Here is a 14,392-nt window from a genome sequence, read left to right on the forward strand (position 1 = left end):
CCCGAGGGCGCCGAACGCGCCACGTGACCCTGCCCCCTCCCGCCCCTCCCGCCTCCTCCCTGCCGCGCATGCGCGGGCCCCGCCGGCGGTGAGGGGGCGACGCCGCTTCCGCCCGGCGCCAAGATGGCGGCGCCCTTTGTCTGGGCCGTGTCACGGGCGGCGCTGTGAGGCCGCGGCCGGCCCCGGCATGGCAGGTGGGGAGGGGGCGGCGGGGGGGGGACACGGAGGGCTCGGTGGGGCTCGGGGGGCTCAGCGGGGCCGGGGGGGGCCGTGGGGGGCGCTCCGGGCCCGAGCTGCGGGAGGGGGCCGGGTCCGGGGTCCCCAGAACGCCTCAGGGGGGTCCCCGTGGTGTCAGCGCCCCGGGCAGGCCGGTGGGGGGGGTGGGGTAAAAATGAGGAAAAAATGAGGAAAAAAAAACAAACAAGAAGTGGCCCCGGGCCCTGCGCAGCCCCGGCTGCGTGCACGGAGCCAAAAGGCCCCGGGGCTGCGGCTGGGCGCTGGCTGCTGGGCCCCCCCCGGCCTGTCCCCTCCTGGTGCTCCCCGGGCCTCGCTCCTGCGCCTGTCACAGCAACAAAAACTCGGCCGGGAGTTGTTTGAAGTCCTGGGACGGCTCCTGGAGAGCTGGGTCTGACCTCTGCCTCGCTCAGCGAGCAGCTCGGGTGCCAGCACAGGGCTCTGCGGCACCGGGACGGTGAGGGAGCAGCGAGCGGTGCTCACTGAACGGTTTACACCATTCCTCTGCGCTCAAGGATCTTCTTTTTTTAACAGAAGGCGCCTGGGTGGCGGGTGTTGGTGCAGAGAAAAGACACGAAACCTTTGCTTCACACCTGCCCCTGAGCGCCCTTGTGCTCTGGCTGTCAGAGCACCGTTTGCTCCCTGGCCTTTCCCTGTTGGGTTGCGCTTTTCTCCCCACAAAAGCAGCGCCGGGGCAGTGACAGCTCGTGGGGGATGTGCCCAGGGCCCCTGCTCTGTTTGTCTCCGTGAGCGTGCCACGAGTGTGGGTGCTGTAGTGCCAAAGCTTTCCCTTGCCATGACTGATCAGGTAATGAAAGGCTGGGCAGCAGGGTTGGGAGGGGAAAACAGAGCTCGTGTGCTGCTGAGGTGGGAGCAGAGGGCACCTGGTTCTGGCTCCTTGGTGCCTCATGGGAGGAATCTTGTTATTTAGCACCTCGATGGGTGCTGGAACGTGAGGTGGGACAAAAAGCAGCACGAAACTGCCGCGACCGCTCCGGGGCCGTGAGTTTTGTGGTCTGAAGTGGAGCTTTTCACCCCGCTCCTCCCAGGGGAGCTGCGTGGAGCCTGACCTCAGCACCGGGAAGCACCGAGCAAAACCCCAGGGCGGGAAGGGTCAGAGTGGTAAAAGTCATCGTTCGGATGCCAAGTGCCTCCTCCAGCTTACCAAAAATAGCCTTCTGCTGCATCAAACCCACGTCGTTTCCCCAGCCCTGCGATGCTGCAGCGCCGTTGGTCCTGCTGAGAAAATCCTCCCTTTCCAGGGGCATCGAGACTCCCCTGCGAGCCTTACGGGGTCGTCGCGTACACGTGGGGGTTTGCGCAGAGCTCGCTGCAGCTGCTGGCTCCTCTGGCTCTCGAGGGATGTATTTTGGGCAGTCTGGGGGTGCTTGGTTGAAGAGCACCCGGTGTTTGGGGAGAGGTGGGGGAAGGTTTTAGCCCTAAGGGCAGCGGGCAGCCTTTGGGAGGAGCTGTCTGCGTGTGCACCACCGCGCTGCGAGCCTCGAGGGGCACTGGAGCTGGAGGGCCTGCTGGCTGGAAACCCGTGCGGAAATGAAGGCTTGGAAGGGACCTAAAAGATCATCTGCGGGGTCCTGTGGAGCAGGGGGGAGCCCACAGCAGTGACCGGGGGGTTCCTCAGGGCACTCGGGGGAACATCGGGTTTTCCAGCCTCGGCCCTGCGATGGCAGCGCTGCTCTGGAAAGTTCCAGCTCTGAAATGAGAGCGCCGGCCGGGGGCTGGCAGGAGTTTTGGCTCTGTGGTACCTGGAGGCCGAGGTGTGCTCGTTGCTCACCACCCCGGGCAGAAACGAGCGCGGCTGCCGAAGGAGCCACAAGCAGAGCTCTGCCCGTTCGGGACCCGTGCGCTCAACCTCACGCGAGAAGGAGTGCAAGGATTTTAGGGAAGAGTTTAAGGAGCTGCAGCCGGAACAGAGGGCGCGGGGAGATGCACAGAGGTGGGCACGGATGCAGTCTGGCTCCTGGGGACCACAGGCACTCGGTGCCTCTGCTCCTGTACCTGTTGGCGTGTCCCGAAGGAGCTTTGTGGAACGGGAGCTTCGTGTCTTGGGGGTTTCTTTTAGCTGCTGTGTTTTCCCGTGGTGAATGCCATCGGGGGAGACCAAAGGCCTCAAAGCGAGGCGCTGCTGCTCCAGCAGCCCGGCCCTTGCTGCCCGTGAGGCGACTCAGAGGTCCTGGAGGTCCCCTGGGTGCAGCTGATCCTTCGGCACGAGGTCTCAGGAGCGCCGTGCTACGACCCGTCGCAGACAGGAGGAGGCTCCCTTGCCTCGCTGCGTGCCTGTGCTCCGGCAGCGCTGAAGGAAAACGCCTGGGGCTGAAGCCACCGCCTGCAGGGCTGCAGGAGGCCCCTGTGTGACCCCCCTGCTGTGCTGGGGCTCGTCACCAGCACCGGGCTGTCACCAGCCCGCAGGTTGGGTGGCTCCTTGGTTTTTTGTTAGCATCCGGGCTGCCTTCCTGGCTCCAGACCTGCCCTTCCCCGACGTGGATTCGGGTGCTCGGGGCAAGGTGGGCTGCACACCCCCAGAGAACCACCCCGTGGCCGTGTAGGGCCGAGCCCAAGCCTTGCCCCGGCCGTGCAGCTGTGCCTCGTCCCTGTGTTTTCTCCTCTCCTTGCTCACTCAGGGCTGGCCCGACGAGCGATGAGGCCGTCCAGCCCTTCAGCCTTTGTTTTTGGACACTGTAATGAGCTGTAATGGTCTCAGCTCCCCACGGGATGAGCTGCGTGGGGATCCTGCGCTCACCCAGAGCGCTGCCGGGTGGAGGCAGAGCTGGGCACGAGGCTGGGGGAGCCTTAGAGGAGCCCCACCGAGCGCTGGGGGCCTGGGAGGGTCTCGAGAGGAGACTCAAAGAGCTGAAACTTTGAGGCAGTGGAGAAATGGCGCATGTGGAGGGCACAGCAGGGACTGTGTGGGAGAGGGAATGAGACAAAACAGCAGTGGCCGGGCCAAGCCGGGCCCCCCCTCGGTCCGTCTGACCTGCCGTGCTTCGGTCTGGGTGGGTGCTCGAGGCCCAGGTGGGAGGCAGCAGGGGGCTGCGATCCCCTGGGCATCCCAGGTTGCTCTGTGGCTTTCCGATCTGTCGTTCCCAGCCCTTTTGGGTTTTGCGCTGCCTCTCGTCCCGTCTCACCCCTGGCTTTGCCTTCTCCCCGCAGCCATGGATTTCCCCCAGCACAGCAAGCAAGTCCTGGAGCAGCTGAACCAGCAGCGGCAGCTGGGCTTGCTGTGCGACTGCACCTTCGTGGTGAATGGCATCAACTTCAAGGCCCACAAAGCCGTGCTGGCGGCGTGCAGCGAGTATTTCAGGATGCTCTTCGTGGACCAGAAGGATGTGGTGCACCTCGACATCAACAACACGGCAGGTAGGGGCTGGGCTGCTCGGTGGGAGGCTTTTCAGCCTGTCACGGCTCCTGGAGGTCATCCAGCCGAGTCAGTGCCGTGGGTGGGAGCTGATCTCTGGGTACCAGCGCGTGCTGTGTCCCTCGCAGGCCTGGGGCAGGTTTTGGACTTCATGTACACAGCCAAGCTGAGCCTGAACCCCGACAACGTGGAAGATGTTTTGGCCGTGGCGGGGTTCCTCCAGATGCAGGAGATCGTCAGTGCCTGCAACGCGCTCAAGTCCCTCACGGTGCTGGCAGAAAGCCCTGTGGAGAGCCAGGAGGTCCCCGCCGAGACGGGTACGTAGCTTTCCTGCAGCCCCAGCTCCCTGGGGATCCGCTTTTCCTCATCCAGCAAGCTGCAGAGGCTCGAAATCCCCCCGCTGAGCCACGCAGTCACTGGCTGCAGCCCTGACCTGCACCCCAGCTGGGTGACCAGATGCACCTGATGCACAGAGCCTCAGTCAGAGGGTGTCCGGGTGGTGTTTGTGGCTCTGAGCCCCTGTGCAGCACCACTTGCTGTTTTTTTTTGGAGACTTGATGCCTTCCTTGTCTCCCTGCGGAGTTCAGGAAAGCTGCCTGGCCTCTGGCCCCTGCCCGAGCAGCGGGAGGTGGCGCGGTGTGCTGCTATGCCTCTTCCCTTGCAGGGGCTGAAAAGGCAGCCGTTGAGGACAAAGCGGTGGCAGCAGTGACGCGGGGTGATTCGGACAAACCAAAACAAGTTCCTCCCACCCAGGAGGGGAAGGAAGAGGCACCCGTGGCTGCAGAAGCACAGCCCGAGGAGCAGGTGGAGCAGCTGGATGTCAAAGAGGTCCCCGCAGAAGGGCAGCAACCAGGAGGTGACGTCAAAAATCCCCTTGGGCAGCCTGTCCTGCCGCCAGGCTCTGCTGCGTGGAGCTGAGCGCCTGTTTTCTCCCCGAGACACTCTGCTGTTCCTAGGTGCAGACGGTGCCACCCAGGGGGGCCCTGCCGACGGCTTCCCCAGCCCCACGCAGCCCGCGGAGGGCGGCAGCAGCCCCGCGGCCAAGGGCAGCGACCCCCAGCACAGCGCCACGGGAGGTGCGTTTGCGGTGACCGCGGTGCTGGTGACTTTGCTGTTTTCCCTTTCCCTTCCTGGGAGGAGGACGGGGCTGAGGGCAAAGCCAGGTTGAAGCCTTGCTGGTTTTGCTGATGTGGCCTTCACCGCAAAGACACTGCTCCGAGTCACAGAGCCAGGGAGCAGAGCTGGGGTGGAGTGGGAAATGCTGCTCTGTTCGCTCAGGAGCTTTAGGATTTTGGGGCTGCAAATCCAAATTGACTCCAGGCAGAGGTCCCGGTGTGTGCACAGCACAGCTACCAGGACGTCCCCAAGTACACAGGGCGAGCCCCATCGCATTAACCTCAGGCTTTGAGTTCGGAAGTGTGGGTGGGCTTGGTGTCTCTGGTGCTGCTCCTGACCCGTAGTGTCCCCGTTCTCTAAACAGCTGCAGAGGTGGAGCTGGAAGGGAAGGAAGAAGAGGGGGAGATGGTGGCAGAGGAGGAGGAGGAGGCTAAAATCCCCAAGGAAGTGCAGCCCAAGTTAGAAAATGGAGAAAATGCTGAGGATAACGAATCGGGGAGCACCGACTCCGGGCAGGAGAACTCGGGGGAAACCCGGCTGCTGCGCTCAGGCACTTACAGCGACCGGACCGAGTCGAAAGCCTACGGCTCCGTCACGCACAAGTGCGAGGTGAGCGCGGCCGCAGCCCCAGCGGGGCTCCTGTCCCTCGGTGTCACCGGTGTTCCTGGACACCTGTGCATCTCTCTCTGCCTCTAGGACTGCGGGAAGGAGTTCACCCACACCGGGAACTTCAAGCGGCACATCCGCATCCACACCGGTGAGAAGCCCTTCTCCTGCAGGGAATGCAACAAAGCCTTCTCCGACCCGGCCGCCTGCAAAGCCCACGAGAAGACGCACAGGTAAGGCACGCTGGGGACCAGCGGGTGCCACCAGGCTGAGCCAGATGGAGCTCGTGGCAATGACAGTGGAGCCTGAGGGCTTACGGGTGTGAGCCAGAGGTCGGTGAGCAGCTCCGTGCCTCTCGGATTGATCTGGATGGGTCGGCAGCTGTAGGGTCAGCAGGGTCTGGATAGTCCCAGCTACAGGAAGGCTCCAGCATTTTCACTACAAAATTTGGCTTTTGCTGCAGAAGCTCAGACTCTCACAAAATCAGTCAGCATGCTGGGGGCAGAGAGAGTCTGACAGGAGATTTGCCTGTCTGCCCTTGCTGTCCCACACCCTTTTACCTCATGGGGCTTGAGGACGCCCTGGGGGACGCAGCGGGGCACAGCTGGGGGGCAGAGCTGGAGACACGGCAGGGAGAGGAGCTCGGCACACATCTATCCCTTCTCCTCTGCAGCCCCCTGAAGCCCTACGGCTGCGAGGAGTGCGGGAAGAGCTACCGCCTGATCAGCCTGCTGAACCTGCACAAGAAGCGGCACACGGGGGAGGCCAAGTACCGCTGCGACGACTGCGGCAAGCTCTTCACCACCTCCGGCAACCTGAAGCGGCACCAGCTGGTGCACAGCGGGGAGAAGCCGTACCAGTGCGACTACTGCGGGCGCTCCTTCTCCGACCCCACCTCCAAAATGCGGCACCTGGAGACCCACGACACCGACAAGGAGCACAAGTGTCCCCACTGCGACAAGAAATTCAACCAGGTGAGCAGGGGGAAAGGGCCGGGGTTTCGGTACTCACCGGAGGGCGGTGGGGATGGTGGGGAGCTCTCTGCATCCCTGTGTTTGTCCCCAGGTGGGGAACTTGAAAGCTCACTTGAAGATTCACATTGCAGACGGGCCCCTCAAGTGTCGGGAGTGTGGCAAGCAGTTCACCACTTCAGGTAGCACCGGGTTGGTAGGTGGTGAGGTCCCAGCGCCGGAGATTTGCTGGGGGGACAGAGGAGGGTTTAAGCCTACGCAGCACCACGGCCCTGCCCAAACATTTCCCACTTGTTTCCAGCTGGGTTAAAAACATCTGCAGGACCAGGCCGGTGTCCCAAATGGGGATGGTCCTGAGAGGAGCAGGTGGGGGAGTATGGAGGCATTTCCTCCTGTCTCCCCAAGCTCTTGCAGAGCCAGAGGGGTGGTTGGGAGGAGACCAACGTGAGCAGTGCTGTAGGTACAACTGCAGCAGCGCCGTCTGTCCATCGTCCCAAACACGGGGTGCTTGTTCTGGCTTTGCCCAGCGCCGCGGTGCTCGCGTTACCACTTAACCCCTGACCTCAAGAGCTGCTGTGCAGGGTGTGCAGAGGGATGAGGGGGCACCACTGCCCCCTGAGATGCGTCTGCTTGCAGGCAACCTGAAGCGGCACCTCCGGATCCACAGCGGGGAGAAGCCCTACGTCTGCGTTCACTGCCAGCGGCAGTTCGCTGACCCCGGGGCGCTGCAGCGGCACGTCCGCATCCACACAGGTAGGAACACGGCTCTGCTGCCCTGGGGTGCTTCCCCAGGGGCTCGGGGCTTTCTTGGGGAGAGGGGGGTTGAGTTTCGATCCCCACGTGGCTGAGCCCTCCTGCTGCCTCCCCAGGAGAGAAGCCGTGCCAGTGCCTGATCTGCGGGAAGGCTTTCACCCAGGCCAGCTCCCTCATCGCCCACGTGCGCCAGCACACGGGGGAGAAGCCCTACGTCTGCGAGCGCTGCGGCAAGAGGTGAGCGGCCCCTGCCAGTCCCCTCCTTGTGCCAAGGGGCCTCACCCAGGGCTGCGGCCGCCCCCCGTGGCAGTGCTGGGGTGCTGCTATCACAGGGTCCTCGCCCCCATGCCCGCTCCACGGCCTCCCTGTCCCCGACAGGTTCGTGCAGTCGAGCCAGCTGGCAAACCACATCCGCCACCACGACAACATCCGACCCCACAAGTGCACTGTCTGCAACAAGGCCTTCGTCAACGTGGGCGACCTCTCCAAGCACATCATCATCCACACCGGTGCGTGCCGCTGCAGTTCCCGGGCTGCCCCGAGCTTTTCACCCCCGCCGTTCACCCCTCACTTCCCATCTCACCCCCAGGGGAGAAGCCGTTCCTGTGTGACAAGTGTGGCCGTGGCTTCAACCGGGTGGACAACCTGCGCTCCCACGTGAAGACGGTGCACCAGGGCAAGGCGGGCATGAAGATCCTCGAGCCAGAGGATGGCGGCGAGGTCAACATTGTCACAGTGGCCTCAGATGACATGGTGACACTCGCCACTGAGGCACTGGCTGCCACCGCTGTCACACAGCTCACGGGTGAGTGGGAGGGGCTGGGAGCTGTCCCAAAAGGGAGGGTGGAGGAGGCCACAGCCTCTGGCACTGTTAGAGCCAGGGGTTGGGGACAGTTCCGCAGCACCACAGTCGGCACAGAACCCACCAGCCCCGTGTCCTGCTCCCCTCTCCAGCCCCGTCTCTTCACAGCCCCCTCAGCATTGTCTCTCCCTCCTGTCTCCCCACAGTGGTTCCTGTGGCAGCTGCTGTGACAGCAGACGAGACTGAAGCACTTAAAGCAGAGATCACCAAAGCGGTGAAACAAGTGCAGGAAGCAGGTGAGGAGGGCAGGGGGCCGGTGGCGTGTTCGACCGGCTCCTGCCCTGCCGCCGCCCCAGCCCGGGCCTCCCCTCTGCCCTTGCAGACCCCAACACCCAGATCCTCTACGCCTGCGACTCCTGCGGGGAGAAATTCCTGGACGCCACCAGCCTGGCGCAGCACGTCCGCATCCACACGGCCCAGGCCCTCGTCATGTTCCAGGCCGACACGGACTTTTACCAGCAATACGGGGCCGCCACCGCCACCTGGCAAACAGAGCAGGTCCTCCCCACGGGGGAGCTGCTCTTTCGTGCCCGCGATGCCCCCCCTGAGCCCCCCGCCACCCCCCTGGCCCCTGTGCCGCTGGCCGGGGAGGGCCAGGCGCCCACCGAGTGACCTGCCTGCCCTCCCTCGCCTTTATTTAAAGACAGCTGCTTGGAAATGGTGTAAAAAGTGTATTTCTGGAAGGAGAGACAGAAGGAATAAATTGCAATATTTTCTAACGCCTGTTTTGCACCCCATGGGCCCCCAGCATCTCTCAGGGGGCAGAGGGGCGCCCTCCTTGGTCCTTTGTGCCCCCTGTACCTGCAGTTCTGGGCGTGTTCCTGCTGTGGGGGCAGGAGGGAGACCCCCAGGGCTGGAGCCCAGCAGCTCCGCTCCACAGCCCCAGCAGCCGGCGCAGAGGAAACCAAAGGATCGCTTCAATGGCTAAGGGTGGTGCTGATGGGTGCTCCTGGGGCTGGGGGCGCTGCAGCTGGGGCCAGGAGCCCCTTGAAGCCCCTCTCCAAGCTGTCCCTCAGCTGCTGCAGTTGAGTCTGGGGGGATGGGGGGGGACCAGTGGACCCCAGCATCAGGGCTGTGCTGGGGGTGGGGATGGGTGCAGGGCCCTGTCAGCGCCCAGCCCCATGGTGTCACCTCCCCAGCTGGGGGGGGCAGGAGCATGGGGGACACACACAGGAGGCAGTGCTAGGTTTCAAAGTGGAGCCTTTTGGGGCTACAAATCAATTTTTACAGGGTTTATGCTGGGCTGTGGGTCAAATGCCCTGTTGGGCTGCCACCAGCTGTGTGTCCAGTTGCAGGCACCAGCCTGGGACCAAGTTGGGGCCAGTGCTTCTCATCCCCAAGGCCCGGGGGCAGCGCTCCAGGACACATCCTGCCCCAACCCAGCCCCAGAGGACAGAGCAGCACTGATGGAGACACAACTCCCCTACTATGATGGGGACTCTGCACTGCATTTATTATGATTTTTATTTTTTTTTTAACTCCCAAAAGGGGGTTAGCCCCTGCCTCTAGCGGGGAAGGGAGCAGAGTACCCGGCTGTACTGTAAGGCCCCCATTTGCTGCTGCTGCAGGATACAACTTGGCGAGGTGGCTGGGCGTGCTGGGTCACCAGCACTGCTGCTACCTCAGTGCCACCCAGCAGCACCAGCATCGGGGAGCAAATGCAGCGCGTGCTGCTGCCGGCCTGTGCTGGAGCTGAGCGGCTGCACCCGTGTGCTTTTGGGAGGAAAAGCAGTGAGAAGGAAAAAAGTTACAGCAGGCTCTGGTTTCTAAAAGGATTCAGCACAGAAGCCACCAGGGCAACTGCAATGCAGAATAGCTTTGGGATGATTAACAGCAAGGGCTGCTGAGCCCTGAGGCTAACAGCGCTGAGCAGTCAGTCTTCAAAGCCAAGTGGCCATTTTTGTGACAGCGGCCTCCCTGGCCTCGCCGCCGCAAGTGAAGCCTCCACACACGCTAGAGGCCAGCACAGCCCCTGCCGGCCCTTTCACTGCCATGAGCATCTGCAGCCCTCGTGGGCTGCAGCTGCTTTGGGAAAGCAACTACCCTTTTTTTTTGGTTTGTTGTTTTTGGTGTGTGTTTTTTCCTCTACCAACTCTTTGGTTTGTTTTTTTGTTTGTTTTTTTTTCTGATGTAGTTGGCACTTATCAAAATTAAATTTAAAACATCTTTGACATCATCCTGAGAAAAACAAGCATGTAACTTCAGTGTTTAACAACTATTTACAACATAAAAACGAACATAAACAAGGATTAGCATTTACTCTTTTTTTCTTTTTTAAACCAAGCGCTTGCCAACGTGGCTGGGCCGTCTCCACAGCACCTCGGTCCAGCCGCCGCAGCGCCGTCCCCGGGCAGGGCTGCAGCTCTGCAGCACCGACGGGTCCCCAGCCGCCGCCAATTTCCCCTCCCCATGGCACAGCCGAGGGATCACATCCAGGCGCGAGGTGTTTTGTATTTTTTAATAAAGTTTGTAATCCAATGGACACACAAAACAAAACTGCGCTGAGAAAACAGTTCCATAAATTAATAAGTGTTAGGGGAGGTGAGGGAGAGGGTAGAAAGTCTTTGTACAAGTGTATAACACTTCCACAGCTCATGAGACGAGGGAGGGGAGGTCATGTTTAAATGAAGCGCACTTACAAATGAGTGACAATACAAAGTCTGAGTATGAAAATAAGATTTTCTCTGAAAACACATTTTTGGCACAGATTAAAAAAAAATGTATGTTGTGGGGATTTGATTTTTTTTTTAAAGTCAGTATTATATATATTTATATATATTATATATATATTTATATATACACACACCCACTGAGTTCTGCATATCCCACCAGGAAGGAAAATAGCTCTCCCTTTTGTTTTGCTTTTTGTTTTTTGTTTTTTTTTTTTTTCAGTGTAAACTGTACATCCCAGATGAAGAGAAGACGGCTGCAGCAGGGGCAAGTGGAGGAGAGGAAGGTTCACATCCAGAAAAAAAAAAAAAGAAACAAAACAAAACAAACAAAAAAAAACAACCATCAAAAAAAAAAAAGATAATGTGTGAAATGATCCTTGACCCACAAATTTCAGCAGAAGTTCCCAGGTCCTGCGTTTAGTCCACGGCGCGTGTTAATGTGTGTCAAGACATCCAGAACGTCACAGCATGTCTCCAACTGTGCAAAGGTCCAAGTCACTAATTTAGTGCAAAGGCAGTTCAGGTTCTTTTTTATTTATTTTCTTTTTGTTAAAAAAAATAGCCATCCTTTATTTTCCCCAAAAGGAGGCACAGAAACCCAATACCAGTCCGCCTGTTGAGTGCATCAGTTGTCCATAAGCTAAAGCAATATGTAAACATACAAGGTAGCAGAACTACTACCCAGCAACAGTTTGATCGAGGCCTGTTAGGGCAGGAGGCTGGTAGTCTGGCAGCATTTTCTCGTTTCATTACTTTCGCTCTCTTTTTATTAATTTTTATTTATTTTTTTTTGTGTTTTTGTGATTTTTTTGTGTTTTTTTTTGTGGCGTTTTTTTGTGTATTTTTTTGTGATTTTTTTTTTTTTTTTTTTTTTTTTTGCTGCAGGGCCTTGGAAAAGTCAGTAACCAGTAAACAGCTCATACCGACGCGATGACAATCATAAGGTGAGGAGAGATGTTCGAGATGCTGGCGAGGAGGTCGGGGGCTAGGCGGGACAGGTGGCTTTCCGAGAACTCGCAGGGTGGGAAGATCTGCAGAACGTAGGCAGGCTGCAAGGGGAGAGAGGAGACACGGGTGAGAAACAAAGCAGGGGGCCCTCCCATCTGACTGTGGTGTGGTATGACCCAAAGGGTAGCAGGTGAGAGTGGAGCATGGCAGAAATTCAGCTAAAGGTTTGCAAAATGGCAGCCTCCGCTCTCCCACTCTTGCTGGACATCTTCGCCTGGATCTTAAAGGTTGCACGTGATTCTATCAAAGCGAGCAAGTGACAGAGCGAGGCCTGAGATTCCACGCCCCTTCATGTTTTGAAAAGAGGGAAGTTACAGCTTACGTAAGCACACAAATACCAGCCGTGCTGGCCTAAAATGCTTTAAATTGAACACTCAGATGACTTCTGGTGCTCTGAAAGCACCATAAAACAGTGCACGTGTATTAAAAAGGAGAAGCTGTTGAGTGAGGCAGGTGTGGTTCCCAAGGCAGGGAATTTCTCCACAACAGGGCCATCATAGCTGGCTGATTTCACCATGAAGCACAGAAAATTCCCATTTTTTATCATTTCAAGCTCGTGTTTCAGTAGTAGCTCTGAGCACTGACCACTTAGTCTGAGGGGCTGTTTATCCAGAACAGATTAAATTTGATTCATTAAGCAACGCATCTGGAATAAATGCTCTGAATTAGCAAACCCAAACATTTTGTCGTTATGCAGTGACAAGCAAGAAAACACCAGGTGTTCTGGTATTTATGCAAGGAAGAAGCAAGGGCTCTACTTTCAACACAGAAAAGAAGATGGAGAAAGGTTTTGTTTTCTTTTCAGCCAAAGATGTAGGGCTGTGAAGAATGAAAACAGTTGTGTTTTGTTTTTTTTTTTTGGCTTGCATTCAGTAATTATATTGGTGTGCTGCACTGCATTTTGACTAGTGATGTAACAAGAATGGTAAATGTGCAGGGTTTGTTTCAGTGATAAAACAACAAACCCTAACTACAATCTCACATAAAGACCTGGGGGGGAAGGCTGCAGGTCCCACTATCTATGCATGACTTCAATTTAGTTTACCCACAGTTTCACCACTTTCCTTGCCAATACCTGATTAGAGCCAGGGTTGGGAACGTTGATGATTCCTGCAGCTTGTTTAGCCTGCAGGTAGCTGATGAACGCAGCCTTAAGTGACTCAGTCTGATTCACTACATCTTCCTGGTCTCGTCCGCAAGGCAAGGCCAGTAACAGACAGTAATCGCTCTCCACCTGGAAAGAAAATACAGCAATTAAGTCAAATGTTTGCTTGGAACAGGCCCATTCCTGACATACATTCATTATCTCTAAGCCCTTGGTGGAAAATCCCCTCTTTGAACTCCTTCGAAGTTGGTGCGGGTGTTGCGAAAGGCGTGCTGACAGCTCGGCCAGCTGGGAGACGGCAAACGGGACCAAACCGACTCGCTTCCATGGCTCCCACCTTCCACGCCACTCGGCCAGGTCAGAGCCAGCAGAGTTTGTTCCGTGGCTGAAGGACGGGTGCCTTTTCCAAGGTACAGTTTCCCACCTCTTCTCTCACCTGAATGCAGAGTGACCTACCCACAATCTGCATTACACAGGGCCAAAGGAAGTACACAGCTATGACTGATCCCAAAGCAGCACGAACCGAGTCAAAAAGGGAGAAGCGGTGGGTTTTGCTAGGTTTCTCTTCCCGAGCAGACAGCCTCACCCGCCCCCAGCCCTGCTGCCTGCTCCGTACCATCATCCTGCGCGCGACGCCCTCCAGCTGCGAAGCCTCCAGGCGCATGCGCTGCGCGATCCTCAGCGGAGGGCCTCCCTCCGGGGCGGGCAGGGAGCGGTGCGCCAGGACGTTGTTCCCAGAGACGAAGTGGAGCTGGACAGCAGCCGTGTCGTTTTTTAGCGCCAGAAGGCCCTGCCACACAATCGGGTATTTCTGCAGAGAGAGGGAGAAGAAATCTTAGCACGAACGAACAAAAGGAACTCACAAGAAGCACTTTCCTCTGTTCAAGAGGGATCTTAATTGTGACGGAAACCCCATCCGAGCTGCTCGTTTGCCTCTAATACTTTCACAGGCAATTAAGACACCACTGCTTTGTTCTAAGCACTTGGCACTGATGTAACATCTTATCGCCCTTTGTACGCGCCAGTCCAGGCCTGGGTTAGGTCCTGCTAAATCAGTAACTCAGTCCTTTTACTTCCAGCTGGCCGCGATGCCTGGGTGGCTCCCTTCATCGTAACATCAGAGCACTTCCCAATCTTTCACAAGCGATGTCAGCCTCCCACACAGCGCGAGTCAGAGCAGGGCTCTTACCAAATGTTATTTTCTCTTTTGCAAATGGAGAATTTAGAAACAGCATTACCAGGAGAGTTGCTCAAGGTTACACGGGAATTATGTGGTGCTGAACACGACTCTCGGCTCCTGGTCAGCACTCTCGGACATGCCTGTTCCTAAGCCATCTCCCTCCTCTTTGTCTTCCGTTTCTAGCCTTTGGGAGCGTGTCTTTTTCTTTTTCTTTTTCTTTAAATAAAATACACCATCACTCTTTCTTTTCATCACCTTCCCTGGAGCAGCTGACTGTAAAAATGATGCAGCACTGCCTGCCTGAGCCTGCAGGCTGTTTGAAACAAGAGCGAGAGAAGCACAAGCTGCTCTCACTCCATTCACCGCAGCGTTAATGGCACACAGGCTCCAGTAAATGCCACGGAAATGTGAACACGGCTAAGAATTCACCGGGGACAGGAACAGCCCAGGAAGCAGACAGATAAGTGCATTCTCCACATCTGAAGCATCTGATGCAAGAGATGTCAAATTTT

The 14,392-nt window shown here is 57.8% G+C and overlaps 2 protein-coding genes across 8 annotated transcripts in view; one reads left to right on the top strand and one right to left on the bottom strand.

Annotated features, from left to right (window-relative positions):
- Nucleotides 1-106: 106 nt before the first annotated feature.
- ZBTB17 (zinc finger and BTB domain containing 17) lies at nucleotides 107-10,931 on the top strand. 5 transcript variants are annotated; one of them, XR_014318915.1, is made up of 15 exons: nucleotides 107-194; nucleotides 3,403-3,609; nucleotides 3,736-3,924; nucleotides 4,272-4,463; nucleotides 4,564-4,683; nucleotides 5,088-5,332; nucleotides 5,420-5,562; nucleotides 6,003-6,303; nucleotides 6,395-6,482; nucleotides 6,937-7,053; nucleotides 7,170-7,290; nucleotides 7,432-7,562; nucleotides 7,643-7,858; nucleotides 8,062-8,939; nucleotides 10,808-10,931. XR_014318915.1 is itself a non-coding variant. In XM_082777142.1 (15 exons), exons 1-15 carry the CDS (start codon nucleotides 188-190, stop codon nucleotides 8,525-8,527), a joined length of 2,457 nt encoding a protein of 818 aa, XP_082633268.1. In that variant the 5' UTR covers nucleotides 107-187; the 3' UTR covers nucleotides 8,528-8,634. The 5 variants fall into 5 exon arrangements, 1 of the variants encoding a protein (XP_082633268.1); XR_014318916.1 differs by having other exon boundaries at nucleotides 4,570-4,683; XM_082777142.1 differs by lacking the exon at nucleotides 10,808-10,931 and having other exon boundaries at nucleotides 8,062-8,151; nucleotides 8,238-8,634.
- SPEN (spen family transcriptional repressor) overlaps nucleotides 10,355-14,392 on the bottom strand; it is a 65,738-nt gene continuing 61,700 nt past the window's right edge. For all 3 annotated transcript variants that reach the window (XM_082777141.1, XM_082777140.1, XM_082777139.1), the window contains 3 exons: nucleotides 13,317-13,511; nucleotides 12,671-12,829; nucleotides 10,355-11,636 (listed from right to left, as the gene is read on the bottom strand). In XM_082777141.1, coding sequence (XP_082633267.1) covers nucleotides 11,505-11,636; nucleotides 12,671-12,829; nucleotides 13,317-13,511 — 486 coding nt within the window. In that variant the 3' untranslated portion in view covers nucleotides 10,355-11,504. The remainder of the gene's footprint in view (nucleotides 11,637-12,670; nucleotides 12,830-13,316; nucleotides 13,512-14,392) is intronic.

Source organism: Aythya marila (genome assembly GCF_965140915.1).
Source record: "Aythya marila genome assembly, chromosome: 21".
NCBI classification, from domain to species: domain Eukaryota; kingdom Metazoa; phylum Chordata; class Aves; order Anseriformes; family Anatidae; genus Aythya; species Aythya marila.

Coding starts and splice junctions, on each gene's coding strand:
- ZBTB17 (XM_082777142.1), top strand. Junction 7,291..7,431: donor TGCGAGCGCTGCGGCAAGAG/GTGAGCGGCCCC, acceptor TGTCCCCGACAG/GTTCGTGCAGTCGAGCCAGC. Junction 7,563..7,642: donor GCACATCATCATCCACACCG/GTGCGTGCCGCT, acceptor TCTCACCCCCAG/GGGAGAAGCCGTTCCTGTGT.